This window comes from Callorhinchus milii, unplaced genomic scaffold, assembly GCF_018977255.1.
Source record: "Callorhinchus milii isolate IMCB2004 unplaced genomic scaffold, IMCB_Cmil_1.0 Scaffold242, whole genome shotgun sequence".
Classification (NCBI taxonomy): domain Eukaryota; kingdom Metazoa; phylum Chordata; class Chondrichthyes; order Chimaeriformes; family Callorhinchidae; genus Callorhinchus; species Callorhinchus milii.
In genome coordinates, this window is record NW_024704983.1 from 59,764 (window position 1) to 74,069 (window position 14,306).

A 14,306-nucleotide genomic window follows, 5' to 3' on the forward strand; every position below is an offset into this window, starting at 1 on the left:
TGCAAATCATTCAAAACTCTGCAGCTCGTGTTCTCTCCCGCACCAGGCTCCGTGACCCCCTCACCCTCGCCTGACTCCACTGGCTCCCAATCACCCAGAGGATAGCTTTCAAAAAGCCCTCCACAGCCTCGTTCCTCCCTACCTTGTGATCTGCTAACTCCATGTGGACCTGTCCACTCTCACCCCTCAGCAAGCTCTGGCCTGCTCCACATCCCCAACCCGGCCCACCCCACCATCAGCAGTCGGGCCTTCAGTGTTTCTGCATCCACCCTTTGGAACTCCATCCCAGTCCCGTCACCTCACCCCCTTCCTTGCCTCCTTTAAGCCTCGTCTCAAGTCGCACCTCTTCAGGAGCCTTTGGTCACCCTCCTACCCCGCCCTCTTGATACCAACCCCAGCTCGGGCACATTCCTGACTGTCCAGCGCTTTGGGACCTTCTCCCTAAGTGGCTCCACAGGAATGTATTTGTTGTTGTTGTTGCTCCACCCCTTCCCCCTGGCTGTCTCTGGCCATAGCTGTTGCCCATCAGAGCCTGAGACCCAGTGGTTAGTTCATGATTATTTGGAGTCTGAATGTCACCTGCTCAAGAGTCAACCATCACCTGCCAACGGTCAACTGGCAACTGTGACCGAGGCTGGAGATCACCAGAGAGACAGGAAACACGGTCAGGATACTTTCTCTGTATCTTTCATATACAATCACTGTGTTATCGAGTATAAAGTGTAGAGAATGTATTTAATATTAAACCATCACACAGTCTCTAATCTCTCCTCAGGTTGTGATCACACAGACAAGATATCTTTAATATTCAATCTATGTTACAAAATTAGTTATTTATAGCGCCTTTCACATTGGGAGGACGTCCCAAGGCGCTGGACAGGCAGGAAAGTGGACCTGAGCTGGGGGTCGGGATCGTGGTGAGTGGAGGGGAAAGAGGGTGATCGAAGGCATGGTCAGAGAGACGTTGTGAGGTGGATCTTGAAGATGAGGGAGGAAGCGATGCAGAGGGACTGTGGGATGGAGTTCCAGAAGGTGGGGGCAGAGAAGGTGAGGGCCTGCCTGCTAATCGTAGGGCGGGCAAGGCGTGGGAAATGAAGAACGCTGGAACTTGCCTAGTGGAGGGAGCGGACAGTTGGTAGGCGGTTTAGAACGTGACAGAGATTGGGGGGGGTGGAGAGCAGGGAGGAGCAAGACCATGGAGGGCTTTGAAGGTGAGGATCAGGATCTTGAACTGTATCCTGTGTGACGGGAAGCCGGTGGACAATGGTGGGCAATGATGCGTTGATAGGGTCATGGAGCCTGGTGCGGGAGAGGACACGGGCTGCAGAGTTCTGGATGATCTGCAGCCTATGGAGGGGAGCGTTGGGGAGGCTGACAAGCATTAAGTTTGGGGTGTATTCGAGCCTGGATGTGATAAATGAGGGTCTCGGGGGGGCCTGGGGCATTAGACAGTGGTGGATTGGGCGATGTTGCAGAGGTGAGGAAAGGCGGAGCTGGTCATAGTACAGATGTGGGGGATGAAGGACTATTGAGGGTCGAACAGATACTGAGTTTCTGTATTGCCTCTGAGGTGTAGCATGCATCCATGAAGGGTGATGCTGTCAGTGCCCAAGGTATGGAAGTGCTGACGGGAGCAAAGCAGGAGAGCCTCATTGACGTTCAACTGGAGGAAGTTAGCTCTCATCCAGGACTTGACATCTGACAGGTCCTTGAATCGACAATGGAGTCGAAGAGATAAGAGTTTGGCGTCATCCACATACATGTGGAAGTTAACTCCATGTCTAAAAGAGGGAGCATATAGATATTGAAGAGGAGGGGACCAAGGACACAGCCCTGAGGGAACACCACACATGATGATGCGGGGACTGGAGCAGAAGCCATTAGTTGAGATAAAGTGGAGATTGAGGGAGAGGTAGGATTTGAATCAGGCAAGGTCAGGCCCGTGAAGGTTGAGCTGAAAGGAGAAGCGGTGGAGGAAGTGGCGAAGGTAGCAGAGAGGTCGAAGACGACAAGGCAGAGGGAGTCCTGGGCGCCGATGGACAGAATGTCATTAATGACTTTGACCAGGACTGTGTCTGTGCTATGGGCATCATGGGAACCCAATTGGGAGAGTTCAGAGAGGAAATAATAATAATAATAATTCTTGCATTTGATATAGCGCTTTTCACGTCGGGAGGACGTCCCAAAGCGCTTCACAGAACACACTGTATAGTGAATTGACTGCATATTTGTGGGCAAACGCGGCAGCCAATTGCGCACAGCAATGACCCACAAACAGTCATAGATTGAAAATGACCAATTTATTATTGTTTTTAGTTTTGGAGGGTTTATTATTAAGTGTGTGGTGGGAGAGGAAAGAACGACGCTGGGACGTGACGACTTGTTCCAGGGTGTTGGAGAGGAATGGGAGGTGAAGATGGGGCGATAGCTGGAGAGCAGTGATGCATCCAGGGAAGGTTTTTAGAGTATGTGAACAGTGCCAGTGGATAAGGAGAGGTTGATGATGTCAGTTAAAAGAGGGGCCAAGAGAAGGTAGTTAATATTAACCAGACACAGTCTCGCCAATCTCTCCTCATTCTGTGATCCACACTGACACCCTCAGTCCAGCTCTGGTTCCCTGCAGTAAGTTCAGCTGTTTCCCTCCATCTGAACTGAACTGATTCTCCCACAACCTGAAAACAGAGTAAGATTAAACAGGAAATAAACACATCAGGCAATAATATAAACTCTGTAACCTGTCCATGTTGGTGTTTGGAAATAGTTGTGATGGGATTTATTTATTTATTAGTCAAATAACTAACCCCTTTCCCTCTGTGTTTATGATCACGTCAAACACTGACACAAACACTCACCTGATCTCCTCCAGGCTGGTGCAGGTCAGTATGAGGCGGCGGAGAGCGGGGACAGAGCCATCTGTGAAGGAGTTAGTCCCCAGGGACAGGAACCTCAGTGAGCAGCTTGAACTAAGAACGGAGACCAGATCATCGGTGCAGCCATCTGTCAGACTGTTATCACACAGCCTGGAGATCAGAGATACGGAGAAATAACAGGGATTAGAGTAAACACAGTCCTCATCATCCACTGCAACTCACTGTAATCCACTGCCTGTAACCTTCAGAAGGGACGACTGTCTGACAGCATAACCCGAGGTTGTAATGAACTTCAGCCTCCACAGCCCCCTCGGCCACCATTGGGACCACTCAAGAGATTTCCCCGATAATGTGAGGACACAAAGTCCAGAACCTTCAGCCATAGAGTCACCCAGTGGACGGGAGGATTCCTTTCTCGTGTTAGTAAAGACATCCCTGGGATTGATCGGGATAATACAAAAAAAACCTTGCATTTGATACAGCGCCTTATCATGGCTTCAAGGCATCTCTAAGCTCTTCACTGAGTATACTGTAAAGTTGGGACGTCCCGATGTGAAAGGCGTTGGACAAATAGCATTTTGTTGTTGTTGTAAAGTGAATTGACTATATATTTTCTCAGCGAAATGTAGCAGCCAATTGCACAAACAGTCATGGATTGAGTGACCAATTTATTATTATATTTTTTGAAGGGATTATTATCCCCAGAAAAGTAATCCGCCAATAAGCTATCAACCGGATTCCTACCTACAGAGGTATAAGGAAACGTGCCCAACATTTCACCCTGCCCGGGAATCAAACCCAGGTTTCTTGCTTGCAAGGCGAGTGCTCTATCCTCTGGGGAGAGAATGTGGACTCCAGTCCATTCCAGACAAACAGAAATTTCGAGTCATGTGTGTAACCCTCAGGAGGTTGGTTTGGAGACTCTTAATCATGATGATGGTTTGTGCTGACAATAGTAGAGACCTGCAACCCCCACAGTGTGTGGAGAGATTGGCCTGACCAGGGCAGGAGCTTTGGGATTAGATACAATGGGAGCAGATTTTGGGCTTGGAGACAGTTTAGGGGTCGGAGCTGCTACTGTCCACATGTCACTAGAGCTGGGGTTTGCAGCACATGGTTCATCTTTCTTGTTAATAAACATTGAGAGTTTGATCTAAAGCTGACTTGTGGCCTCACCCTGCCACACCGATTCCTGTCACAATATTCAGTATCAACTGATCAGACAGTGGCAATAAGAGACATTGGAGTCATTCAGACTCTGGAGACACAGTCTGTTACCTACCACAGTCTCTGTATTTTACACTCCGGGTTCCTCAGAGCCTCACACAGTCGCTTCACTCCTGAATCTCCCAGATCATTATTACTCAGGTTCAGCTCCATCAGTGAATAGTTTGTACTCAGTGCAGAGGCGAGATCCTCGGTACAATCAGCTGTCAGACTATTATAGCTCAGCCTGGAGATCAGAGACACAGAGAAATAACAGGTATCAAAGTAACCACAATGTTCACAATCCAACCCATGAATGGGAAGGGGTTCCTGAGGTCACATGCAGAAACGGAAATGGACTTCGACCTCTGCCATCAACAAGGAGACTCGGAGGATTTCTCCAATATCGAGATGACGTTTGCGAAGCAAGTGCAGAACCTCCCATCACACAGCGACACACGAGTTACAGCTGATATTACCTCAAAGCAATGTTAGGGTTCCCCAAGCCTTGGCTCTTGCCGACCTACACCCAGTAATTTCCTGGATTAGGTGAGCAGCATGTGTCCCACCAGGGAGAGAATGTGCACTCCAGTCCATTCCAGACAAAAAATTCTAGTCATGTGGTTGGTTTGGAGACTCTTAATCATGATGATAGTTTGTGCTGACAATAGTAGAGACCTGCAGCCCCCACAGTGTGTGGAGGGAATGGCTGGACCAGGGCAAGAGCTTTGGGATTAGATACAATGAGAGTGAGTTTTGGTCTTGGAGACAGTTTAGGGGTTGGAGCTGCTACTGTCCACATATCACTAGAGCTGGGGTTTCCAGCACATCATAGAATCATAGTATACAGCACAGGAGGAGGCCATTTGGCCCATCGTGCCTGCCCCAACTCATTGAAAGAGCTTCCCAACTAGTCCCACTCCCGCTCTCACCCCATAGCTATGCACATTTTTTCTTTTCAAGTACCAATCTTTTAAATGTGAATTCCAGACCGTAACAATTCTATGTGTGAAAAAAATTTCTCCCAGTCTACCCTCTGGTTATTTTGTCAATCATGTTAAATCTGTGTTCACCTGTCAGAGGAAATAGGTTCTCCCTATTTACACTTAATAATTTTGAACATTTCTATTAAATCTCCCCTCAACCTTTTCTGTCCTAAGGAGAATAATCCCACCCCCTCTAGTCTCTCCACATAATTGTAGTCCCTCGTCTGGTAAATCCTCTCTGTTCCCTCTTCAAAGCCCTGACATTCTTCCTAAAGGTGCGGTGCCCAGAATTGGACACAATACTCCAGCTGAGGCCTAACCAGCGATTTGTAAAGTTTCAACAATAACCTCTTTGCTCTTACACTCGATGCCTCTATTTGCAAAGCCACGTATCCAGTATCCTTTTTTAAACACTTTGTCAACTTGTCCTGCAACCTTCAAAGAGTTGTGTATGTGAACCCCAGGTCTCTTTGTTCCTGCGCCCTCTTTACCATTGTACATGATTGATGATTGTACCTGTTGCCGCTCCTCCCAAAATACATCACTTCACATTTCTCTGCATTAAATTCCATCAGCCATGTGTCTGCCCATTTTACCAGCCATTCTATGTCCTCCTGCCATCTGCTACTATCCTCCTCACCGTTTATTACCTTTCCAAGTTTTGTGTCATTTGCAAACTTTAAAATTTTGCTCTCTTTACCCAAATCCAGGTGTTAATATGTATTAAAAAGAGCAGTGGTCCTAATACTGACCCCTGGGGTACACCACTGTACACTTCCCTCCAGTTTGACAACAACTGTTTTCAATTGCTTTCTGCTTTCTGTCCCACAACAACAACAAGATTGCATTTATAGAGCGCCTTTCACGTCGGGAGGACGTCCCAAGGCGCAGTTGGGTCAGGACCCGAGCATTGGGGTGGAAATGGTCAGGGTGAGGGGAGGGAAGGGAGGGAGCGAGGAGGGGGTAGAGAGTCGAGAAGGGAGCTGAAGGCACTGTCAAAGAGAAAGGTCTTGAGACCGGCCTTGAAGGAGGAAAGGTGAAGGCACTGGGGATAGAGTTCCAGAACCTCGGGGCCAATTTCAGATCTATTTTGCTTCTGTTTCCATAATCCCATGGGCTTCAAATTTGAAGTGAAAATTAATTTTGTCCTAGATTATGGTTTTGAGAAGTTTCCTCACCACCGACATTAGGCTGACTGGCCTGTTTATCAGCTTTATCCCTCTCCCTGTTTTTGAACAGGGATAATAATAATAATCCTTGCATTTGATATAGCGCTTTTCACGTCGGGAGGACGTCCCAAAGCGCTTCACAGAACACACTGTAAAGTGAATTGACTGTATATTTGTGGGCGAACGCGGCAGCCAATTGCGCACAGCAATGTCCCACAAACAGTCGTGGATTGAAAATGACCAATTTATTATTGTTTTTGGTTTTGGAGGGATTATTATTAGGCTCTGTGTGGAATAAGGAAACTTGCCTGAGGTTTCGCCCTCTGCCTGGAATTGAACTCAGGTCTCTTACTTGCAAAGCGAGTGCTCTAACCACTGAGCTACAGGGCTCCACACTCTGACATTTGCAACCCTCCAGTCCTCTGACAATACATACATATCCAAGGAGGATTGAAAGATTGTACTTCCCATCAGCAATCTAGCAAGATTCCCAATAAATGTTGAGTTTTTGATCTAAAAGATAATAATAATTGCATTTGATTAGCGCCTTATCATGTCTTTGAGACATCTCAAAGCGCTTCACAGATTATACTGTGAAGTGAATTGACTGACGTGGCCTCACAACAAGATTACATGTGTACAGCGCCTTTCACGTCGGAAGGACATCCCAAGGCTCTGGACAGTGACATCATTTCACACCAGAGCTGGGGTCAGAGGGGGAGAAGGGAGGGGAGGGGAAGGGGGGTGACCGATGGCATGGTCGAAGAGGATGGTTTTGAGGCGGGACTTGAAGGAGGATAAGGAGGGGGCGAGGATGGGGGATGGAATTCCAGAGGTTGGAACAACACCACAATATTCAGTACCAACCAGTGGCAATAACTATATTGAGACATTGGAGTCATTCAGACTCTGGAGACACAATCTGTTACTTACCACAGACTCTGTATTTTACACTCCGGGTTCCTCACAGCCTCACACAGTCTCTTCACTCCTGAATCTCCCAGATCATTATCACTCAGGTTCAGCTCCATCAGTGAGCAATTTGTATTGAGAGTGGAGACCAGATCCTCAGTACAATTAGCTGTCAGAAGGTTAGATGCTACCCTGGAGATCAGAGACATAGAGAAATAACAGGAACCAGAGTAAACAGTGTTCATTACTATTTATTATACAATCTGGAGATCAGAGACTCTGAAAAATAAAAGGATGAGTAAACGTAGTTCTGATTCCTATCTGAGAAACTGTGAAGGCCTGGAGAGTGTGGGTGGGGGGGACAGAAACAAAGTCCAAAGCAGTGTGAAGGTGAAAGGTGCCAGGCAGCTGAGGCTGGATGACAGGAACGGACAGACCTGGACAGGGTGAAAGGAACGCGTAGTGACAATTATGCCGCCTACACATGAAAATATCCCCGAGTGTGGAACAGACAGATATGTTTTGGGTTGGAGGATTGGTGAAATTCGAGGCTCAGAGACTCTAGAATATGTATTGGGGAGATGACCGCTGGAGTTTAACCAGATAAAGCTACACAAAGTCCTGTTTGAGAAAGGGAACTGTCTGAAAAACATTCTGTTATTTTTTTCTGGCTGTGACAGCGAGAAACACCTGGCTATAATGCTTTGGCTCACAGGGTTAACAGGAGCTGAGTGGGAAGAATCTCTGCTCCCAGTGATTTCCTCTCCAAATCCTGCCACTGAGCCGGTTCTTTTAGCTTTTAGGATCACAGCATTAATAGCGTCCACACCTGCTCAGGATATAATAAACTGTTTAGAGCCCAGTTACACAGTCTGTTACTTACCCCAGACTCTGTATTTTACACTGCGGGTTCCTCAGCGCCACAGACAGATGTTCCACTCCAGAATCTCCCAGATTATTGCCCCACAGTCTGGACACAGAGACAGAAACACAGTGAATCTCTGGTGTTGTGAACCAGGGTCAGACAGACCCCAATGTGTGCACGTACGCACACACATACAAACACACAGAGACGCACACACACACACACACACACACAGGCACACACACACACACGGTACACACACACACAGACACACACCCCCACAAGCACACATATACACGGTATACACACACACACACACATTGTTCCCAAATTACGGTTTACGTGTACAAAAGCTTACATTTAGAGCGTTTGTCACGTAGAGTAACGTCTCGGGTGCTTTACAGGGATGGGGTGGGAAGAAGGTTTTATCGGCCCCGGCCTCTATGACAAACCCCACCACTTCCTGCCTCTCACGCCCAGTGATGCAGGTCCCTGGGTTGGCTCCTGCCCCCTCTTGGCCTCTCTCCCACTCTGGTCCCACCCAGAGCAGGCCCCACAGCACTCACTCCCTGCCCTCAGCAGCCAAATCTCCTCCGGCCCATGTCACTGGGCCACAGGCATCCTCTGTCCTGTCCTCAGGGCAGCAGGACCTCCCTGTGCTGCCGTCCAGAGCAGAGAGAGCCTCCTGGGGCTGCCTCACCCCCTCTGTGTGACATAAGACACCCTCCTCTGTCAGTGCAATTCACCACTGCACCGTAGGGCCTTCACAGCCTTAAGGGTCCTCCTGCCCTCAGTGCCCACTGTACAGCCACTGAGGAATGTACTTAGATCACACAAACCTGGATGTGGACCCTATGAATAATATCGTTGTAAGGCAAGATTAGCAGAGCAGACACTGACTGACTGCCAGGGGGTCCTGGGCAATTATCAGACCCACACAATGTCTGGGGTCACAGCCCTTCAACCACCGGGTACCCAAGAACATCAGCGGCAATCAGTGACATCCACAGGTTTCCTGCAGATTTATAGAGAGAATTTAAACTAACTTCAGAGCTGCAGAGCTGAGTTCAAGCACTCCAATACATTGCCACCATGACTATATAAATGTAAGGTATAGTTGTTCTGAGGATTTATGGCTGAATAGAATAAATCCCTGTAACTTGAGAGCTGAGCATTGATACAGTAAATGTTTAAATGAAGTGAGATAATCTTTATCAAATCTTACAATAAAATCAGACATGATAAAATAAATTAGTGAATGTAAGATGTGAATGGAGTAGAGGTGAGGAGCGTGAGGTGTTTAGACAAGGTACGAGTCTAGAGGAATTCAGTGACTGGATAGGGGAATGATAGAGATTCTCAGACACAGCCTGAGACAAGGAAATGGTACTGAATGTATCCAGCCAGGTATAGGCCAGTCCTCACAAGTCTTGAATATAACATCAAGGCTCATTCAAAGACTAAATGCTTTAGAGCTACAATATTAACTCCCAATGAGACAGCTTATTCACACACATTCACAAACGTACCTCATTGTCTAATATTCCAGAATTCTAGCTTTAACCATCAATAAGAACAAACCTGAGATGTTTGCACTTGTGCAGTGAGGGCACCAGGCGCTGGATCCCTTCAACTCGGATCTTGCAGTCATTAAGATTGAGGTTTCCTATCGTATCACAGAGCTGGAACACATGAGACAGTACAGCACAGTCTAGAGGGTTCAATGTGAAATGACTAAAGTCCAGTTTCTCCACAGCGCCCACTGTGATCTGAGCCAATCTATGATTCTGAGACTCAAACAGGTAATACAGCATGTTCAGCAGCTTCCGTTTACCACCTTCACCCACTGCCTGTCTAATCCTCGCCTCAACATTCAACTTTAGCCAGTCAATGGCTTCACAGACTGACTTGTGAGGTAACGGCCCCAGGATCTCCTCCAGCTGCCGAGCTGTGTGTGGTGAGGAGAGACCCACAACAAACCGCAGAAAGATCTCAAAGCGCCCGTCGTTCTGTGTGTGAACCTGGTCCAGCAGCTCCAGCAGGTTCCTGCGGGCGGGAGTCAGGTACTGCGCGAGAGCAGCCACAAACTCCTGGACGGTGAGGTGAGGGAATGTGTACACAACTCGTCTCCCACCATCATCCTTCTCCAGAATCTCCATCATAAACCCTGAGATGAAGGTTGAGGGTTTAAGCTGATGGTGATGTAAATGGTCGTCATTGAACACAATAGTCATGTTACAGACCCCCTCATAGGCCATCTCCCCGGCTCTCAGCATCACCTCCCGAGGGCTGTCACTGGCTCGGGGATGGTTCTTCAGGATGTTGTAGATGTAATTGGCGTACAGCTGGGTTATGGTTTTGGGGGGAGGCTGTCTGTGCTCTGGATGTTTGAAGATTGGCTCCAATGTGCAGCAGAGGATCCAGCAGTAGGAAGGGTTGAAGCACATGGTGTACAGGATGTCATTCTCCTTCACATATCTCAGCACTTCAGCTGCAATCTTCTCATCTGCAAAGAAGCGTCTGATGTAATCTTCCTTTCCTTCAGCAAAGAATCCCTGGATTTCAGCCCAGAGGTTGATGTTGGTGTGGTATAAAGACTCCAGGGCAGTTGGGCGGCTTGTGATCAGCACTGAACAACCTTTCAGGACTTCCTGCTGCACCAGAGAGCGCACAATGTCAGCCACGGGACAGTGGCTTTCAGGCCCAGGGCAGCTGAGCCCAGGGTCTGGGTTTAACTCACTGTCTGTGAACTCAATCCTGTCCTTGAACTCGTCCAAACCATCAAACACAAACAGCAAATATTCCGGCTTCTCCCAGATCTCCTCCTTGACCAGGGCAGTTTCTGTGCTATGGCAGCACGGAAACCTGACTGAAGGGGTTCGAAAAGAGAATGGGTGGAAAGGAAAGAGCGCAGTTGGGAGGCGACAACTCTTTCCAAGACCTTGGAGAGAAAGGGGAGGTTGGAGATGGGCCGGTAGCTTGATAGCTGCGACGCATCAAGGGAGGGTTTTTTCAGGGTGGGCGTGATGATGGCAGTTTTTAATGGAATGGGGACAGAGCCAGAGGAGAGGGACAGGTTGATGATGTCAGTGATATGTGGGGCAAGAAAGTGGAGCTGGGAGATAAGGAGTGGAGTGGGGATGGGGTCAAGGGAGCAGGTGGTTGGTTTTAGGGATAGGATGAGTTCAGTGACAGAGGGTGGGGAAACGGGTACGAAGGTGTGTAGGGGAGGATGGGTAGGAGTCGGAGTGTGGGAGGGAAGGGGTGGGTGGTGGGTGGAAGTTGGAGGGGAAGTGACCGCGGAGCGGATTCCCTTGATCTTGGATTCAAGGAAATCCAGCATCTCCTCGCAGTGAAGGTTGGAGGAGATGACCTGCGCGGGGTGGCGGGGGGGACGGAGGAGTCGGGTGTGGTGGAAAACAGTAGCCTGGGGTTGTTCTTCGCCTCCAGGATTATCCTGGAGTAGAAGGACGACTTGGCCGAGGCTAGAGTGGAGCGGTAAATTTTGAGGAGGTCCAGCCAGATTTGTCGGTGGACCGTTAGGCCAGATTTGACACAGGTGCGTTCAGCAGCCCGCACCTGGCTTTTCAGTGAGCGGAGGTGGGTGGTGTACCAGGGGGAGGAGCGGGAGTAGGAGACAGTGCGGGAAGTGATGGGGGCAAGAGTATCGAGTGTGGAGGAGAGGGTATTGTGGAGGAGGGAGAGAGGAGAAGAGGGGTCGGTGAGGGTTGAAGGCCAGAGGGAGAGGAGTTCAGAGGACTCCAAGGCATCGGTTAGGGATTGTGGGGGTAACTTCTTCCAAGGGCGGTAGAAGATGGTGGTGGGTCTGGTGGAGGTGGGGAGGGGGTGGAGGTGGTGAAGGAGATGAAGTAGTGGTCAGAGATGGCCTTGTCGGTAATAGTGACATCCGAGACACTGAGGCCCCGGGTGATCACCAAATCGAGTGGGTGGCCGTGACTGTGAGTGGGGGAGTTTATGTGTAAGGAGAGGTTGAGTGAGGAGAGCAGGGAAGAGAAGTCTGTGGAGATGGAGCAGGAGGGGGTGAAGTGTAGGTTAAAGTCGCCCAGGATGATGAGGCGATCAGAGCAGAGGCAAAGAGATGTGAGGAGTGTTGAAATGTCAGAGATGAAGGTGGGAGAGGTTTTAGGGGGCCGGTAGAGGAGGAGGATTTTAAGGGAGAGGAATGAGGGGTGGGAGAGGGTGAGGTGCTCAAAGGAGGGGAAAGAGCCAGTGGAGTAGGGGGATAGGGCAAGTGGTGTCCTTGAGATAAGGGCAACACCACCGCCACGGCGGTTGGGGCGGGGGATGTGGTGGGAGGTGTAGCCGGGTGGCGTGGCCTCCGTGAGGGGGAAGGTGTCGCCTGGGGTGAGCCAGGTTTCTTAAGGCCATGATGTCAACGTTCTCATCAAGGATGAGATCGTTGATGACCAGGGCCTTGTTGCAGAGGGAGCGGACATTTTGCAGTCCGATGTGGAGGGAGCGGTTGACAGAAGGGTGTGTGGGAGGGGAGGGGGGTCCAGGTTGTGAGGCAGGGGTGGGGATGAGGGAGGAGAGGTTGACTCCCCGGGTCTGTGTCCGGGGTGGTGGCGAGTGTGGTGGGGAATGGGGCAGTCGGTGTGGCTGCTGCTGGACAGCCAACGCCGAGTGCCGCGGTGAGCCCGGCGGAGGATTCCCAGGCTGGAGCAGAGGGAGGGTGGGAGGGTCAAGTGGGGATAGAAGACGAGAGGGACGGAGAGAGAGGAGGAGAGAGCGGGAGAGATGCAGAGGGGGAGGGTTTGGGGGGAGAGAGGAGGGGAGGGAGGGAGGGGGTGAGGGGGCTCGGGTCAAAGCGGCAGCCATAGTGCGCACGCGGGGACCGGGAGCGAGCGGTCAGGTGGATGGCATTATCCCGTAGATTGGGGCAGCGAACCCAACAGGACCATAGTGGGCTCTGATGTGAGCCCTGGGGGGGGGGGGGGCGCAGAGGTTTTTTTTTTTTTTTTTTTGCGCGCGCACTCACCTGAAAACTAATCTATGACGTCGCAGTTCCCCCGCTCCGCCCCCACCCTCCCCCCCCCCGGGCTGAACTCGCTCCGGCGTCGAGTTTAAGTACCTGGGTCAGTAGGCCCAGGCTCCTCCCCGCGCTGTCCTGCCGCCGCTCCCCGACTGCTCACACTCACACAGACACAGAGAGACACACACTCACATAGACACACAGAGAGAGAGAGACACTCACACAGACACAATGGTAAATTGTCACACTCTGTATTTCAGAAGTGATTGAGCAGTTTGAATCGTGTTCCCGTCATCTGCCTTTCAGATCACTGGGCACATCCGGTCCACTTCGGTCAATGGTCACCTTCGCTGGACCGGCACCTGTTTAAATAGAGTTCATAGAATCATAGACTTATACGGCACAGAAAGATGACATTCTGTCCATCGTTTCTCCACATTAAACTTCACAATCTGCAGATCATACAAAACTCTGCAGCTCATGTCCTGTCCCGCACCGGGCTCCGTGACCCCATCACTCCCACCCTCGCCCGACTCCACTGGCTCTCCATCTCCCAGAGGATCGACTTCAAGATCCTCGTCCTCACCTTTAAGGCCGTCCATTGGCCTTGCCCCCTCCTACCACTCTGACCTGCTGACTCCCTACCAACCTGCCCGCTCCCTCCGTTCATCATGCTCCGGCTGCTCCATGTCTCCCGCCCGACCCTCTCTACCATCGGAGAGGCTTTCAGCCACTCTGCCCCCACACTCTGGAACTCCCTCCCACGGTCCGTTCGCCTCAGTTCCTCCCTCGCCTCCTTCAAGGCCGGTCTCCAGACCCTTCTCTTGGACTGTGCCTTTGGTCTCCCTCCCACCTCTCTGCCTTCCCTCACCCCTACACCACCCCTCCCCCATGCTCGGGCCCCGACAGCTGACTGTTCAGTGCTTTGGGACGTCCTTCCGACGTGAAAGGTGCTCCATAAATGTCATTTTGTTGTTGCTGTTGTTGATCTGCCCCGTGTCTGCCCGTGTTACCAGTCTGTCTTTGTCCTCTTGCAGTCGGTTACTATCCTCCTCACTGATTACTGCTTTTCCAGCTTAGTACTGCTTTCCTCCTCTACTCTCAACTCCACGACCACCGATGTCCTGACAGCTGTCTGTCCGACATCGAGTCCTGGACGAGAGACAACTTTCTTCAGCTCAACGTGCGAAAAACCGAGGCCCTCCTGATTGGCTCACGTCAGCGCCTCCGCACCTCAGGCGCTGACACCATCAGCTCCGCACTCTCCACCTCTCAAAGCCAGTCAGGAACCTCGGCGTTTTGTTC

General features: G+C 50.4%; 1 protein-coding gene across 1 annotated transcript in view; it reads right to left on the bottom strand.

Moving 5' to 3' along the window:
- Positions 1 to 2,312: 2,312 nt before the first annotated feature.
- LOC103191338 (NACHT, LRR and PYD domains-containing protein 3-like) overlaps positions 2,313 to 14,306 on the bottom strand; it is a 12,911-nt gene continuing 917 nt past the window's right edge. Inside the window, exons 3-8 of the mRNA XM_042346012.1 lie at positions 9,590 to 10,834; positions 8,027 to 8,113; positions 7,165 to 7,335; positions 4,153 to 4,323; positions 2,853 to 3,020; positions 2,313 to 2,672 (exon numbers count right to left, since the gene is read on the bottom strand). Coding sequence (XP_042201946.1) covers positions 2,573 to 2,672; positions 2,853 to 3,020; positions 4,153 to 4,323; positions 7,165 to 7,335; positions 8,027 to 8,113; positions 9,590 to 10,834 — 1,942 coding nt within the window. The 3' untranslated portion in view covers positions 2,313 to 2,572. The remainder of the gene's footprint in view (positions 2,673 to 2,852; positions 3,021 to 4,152; positions 4,324 to 7,164; positions 7,336 to 8,026; positions 8,114 to 9,589; positions 10,835 to 14,306) is intronic.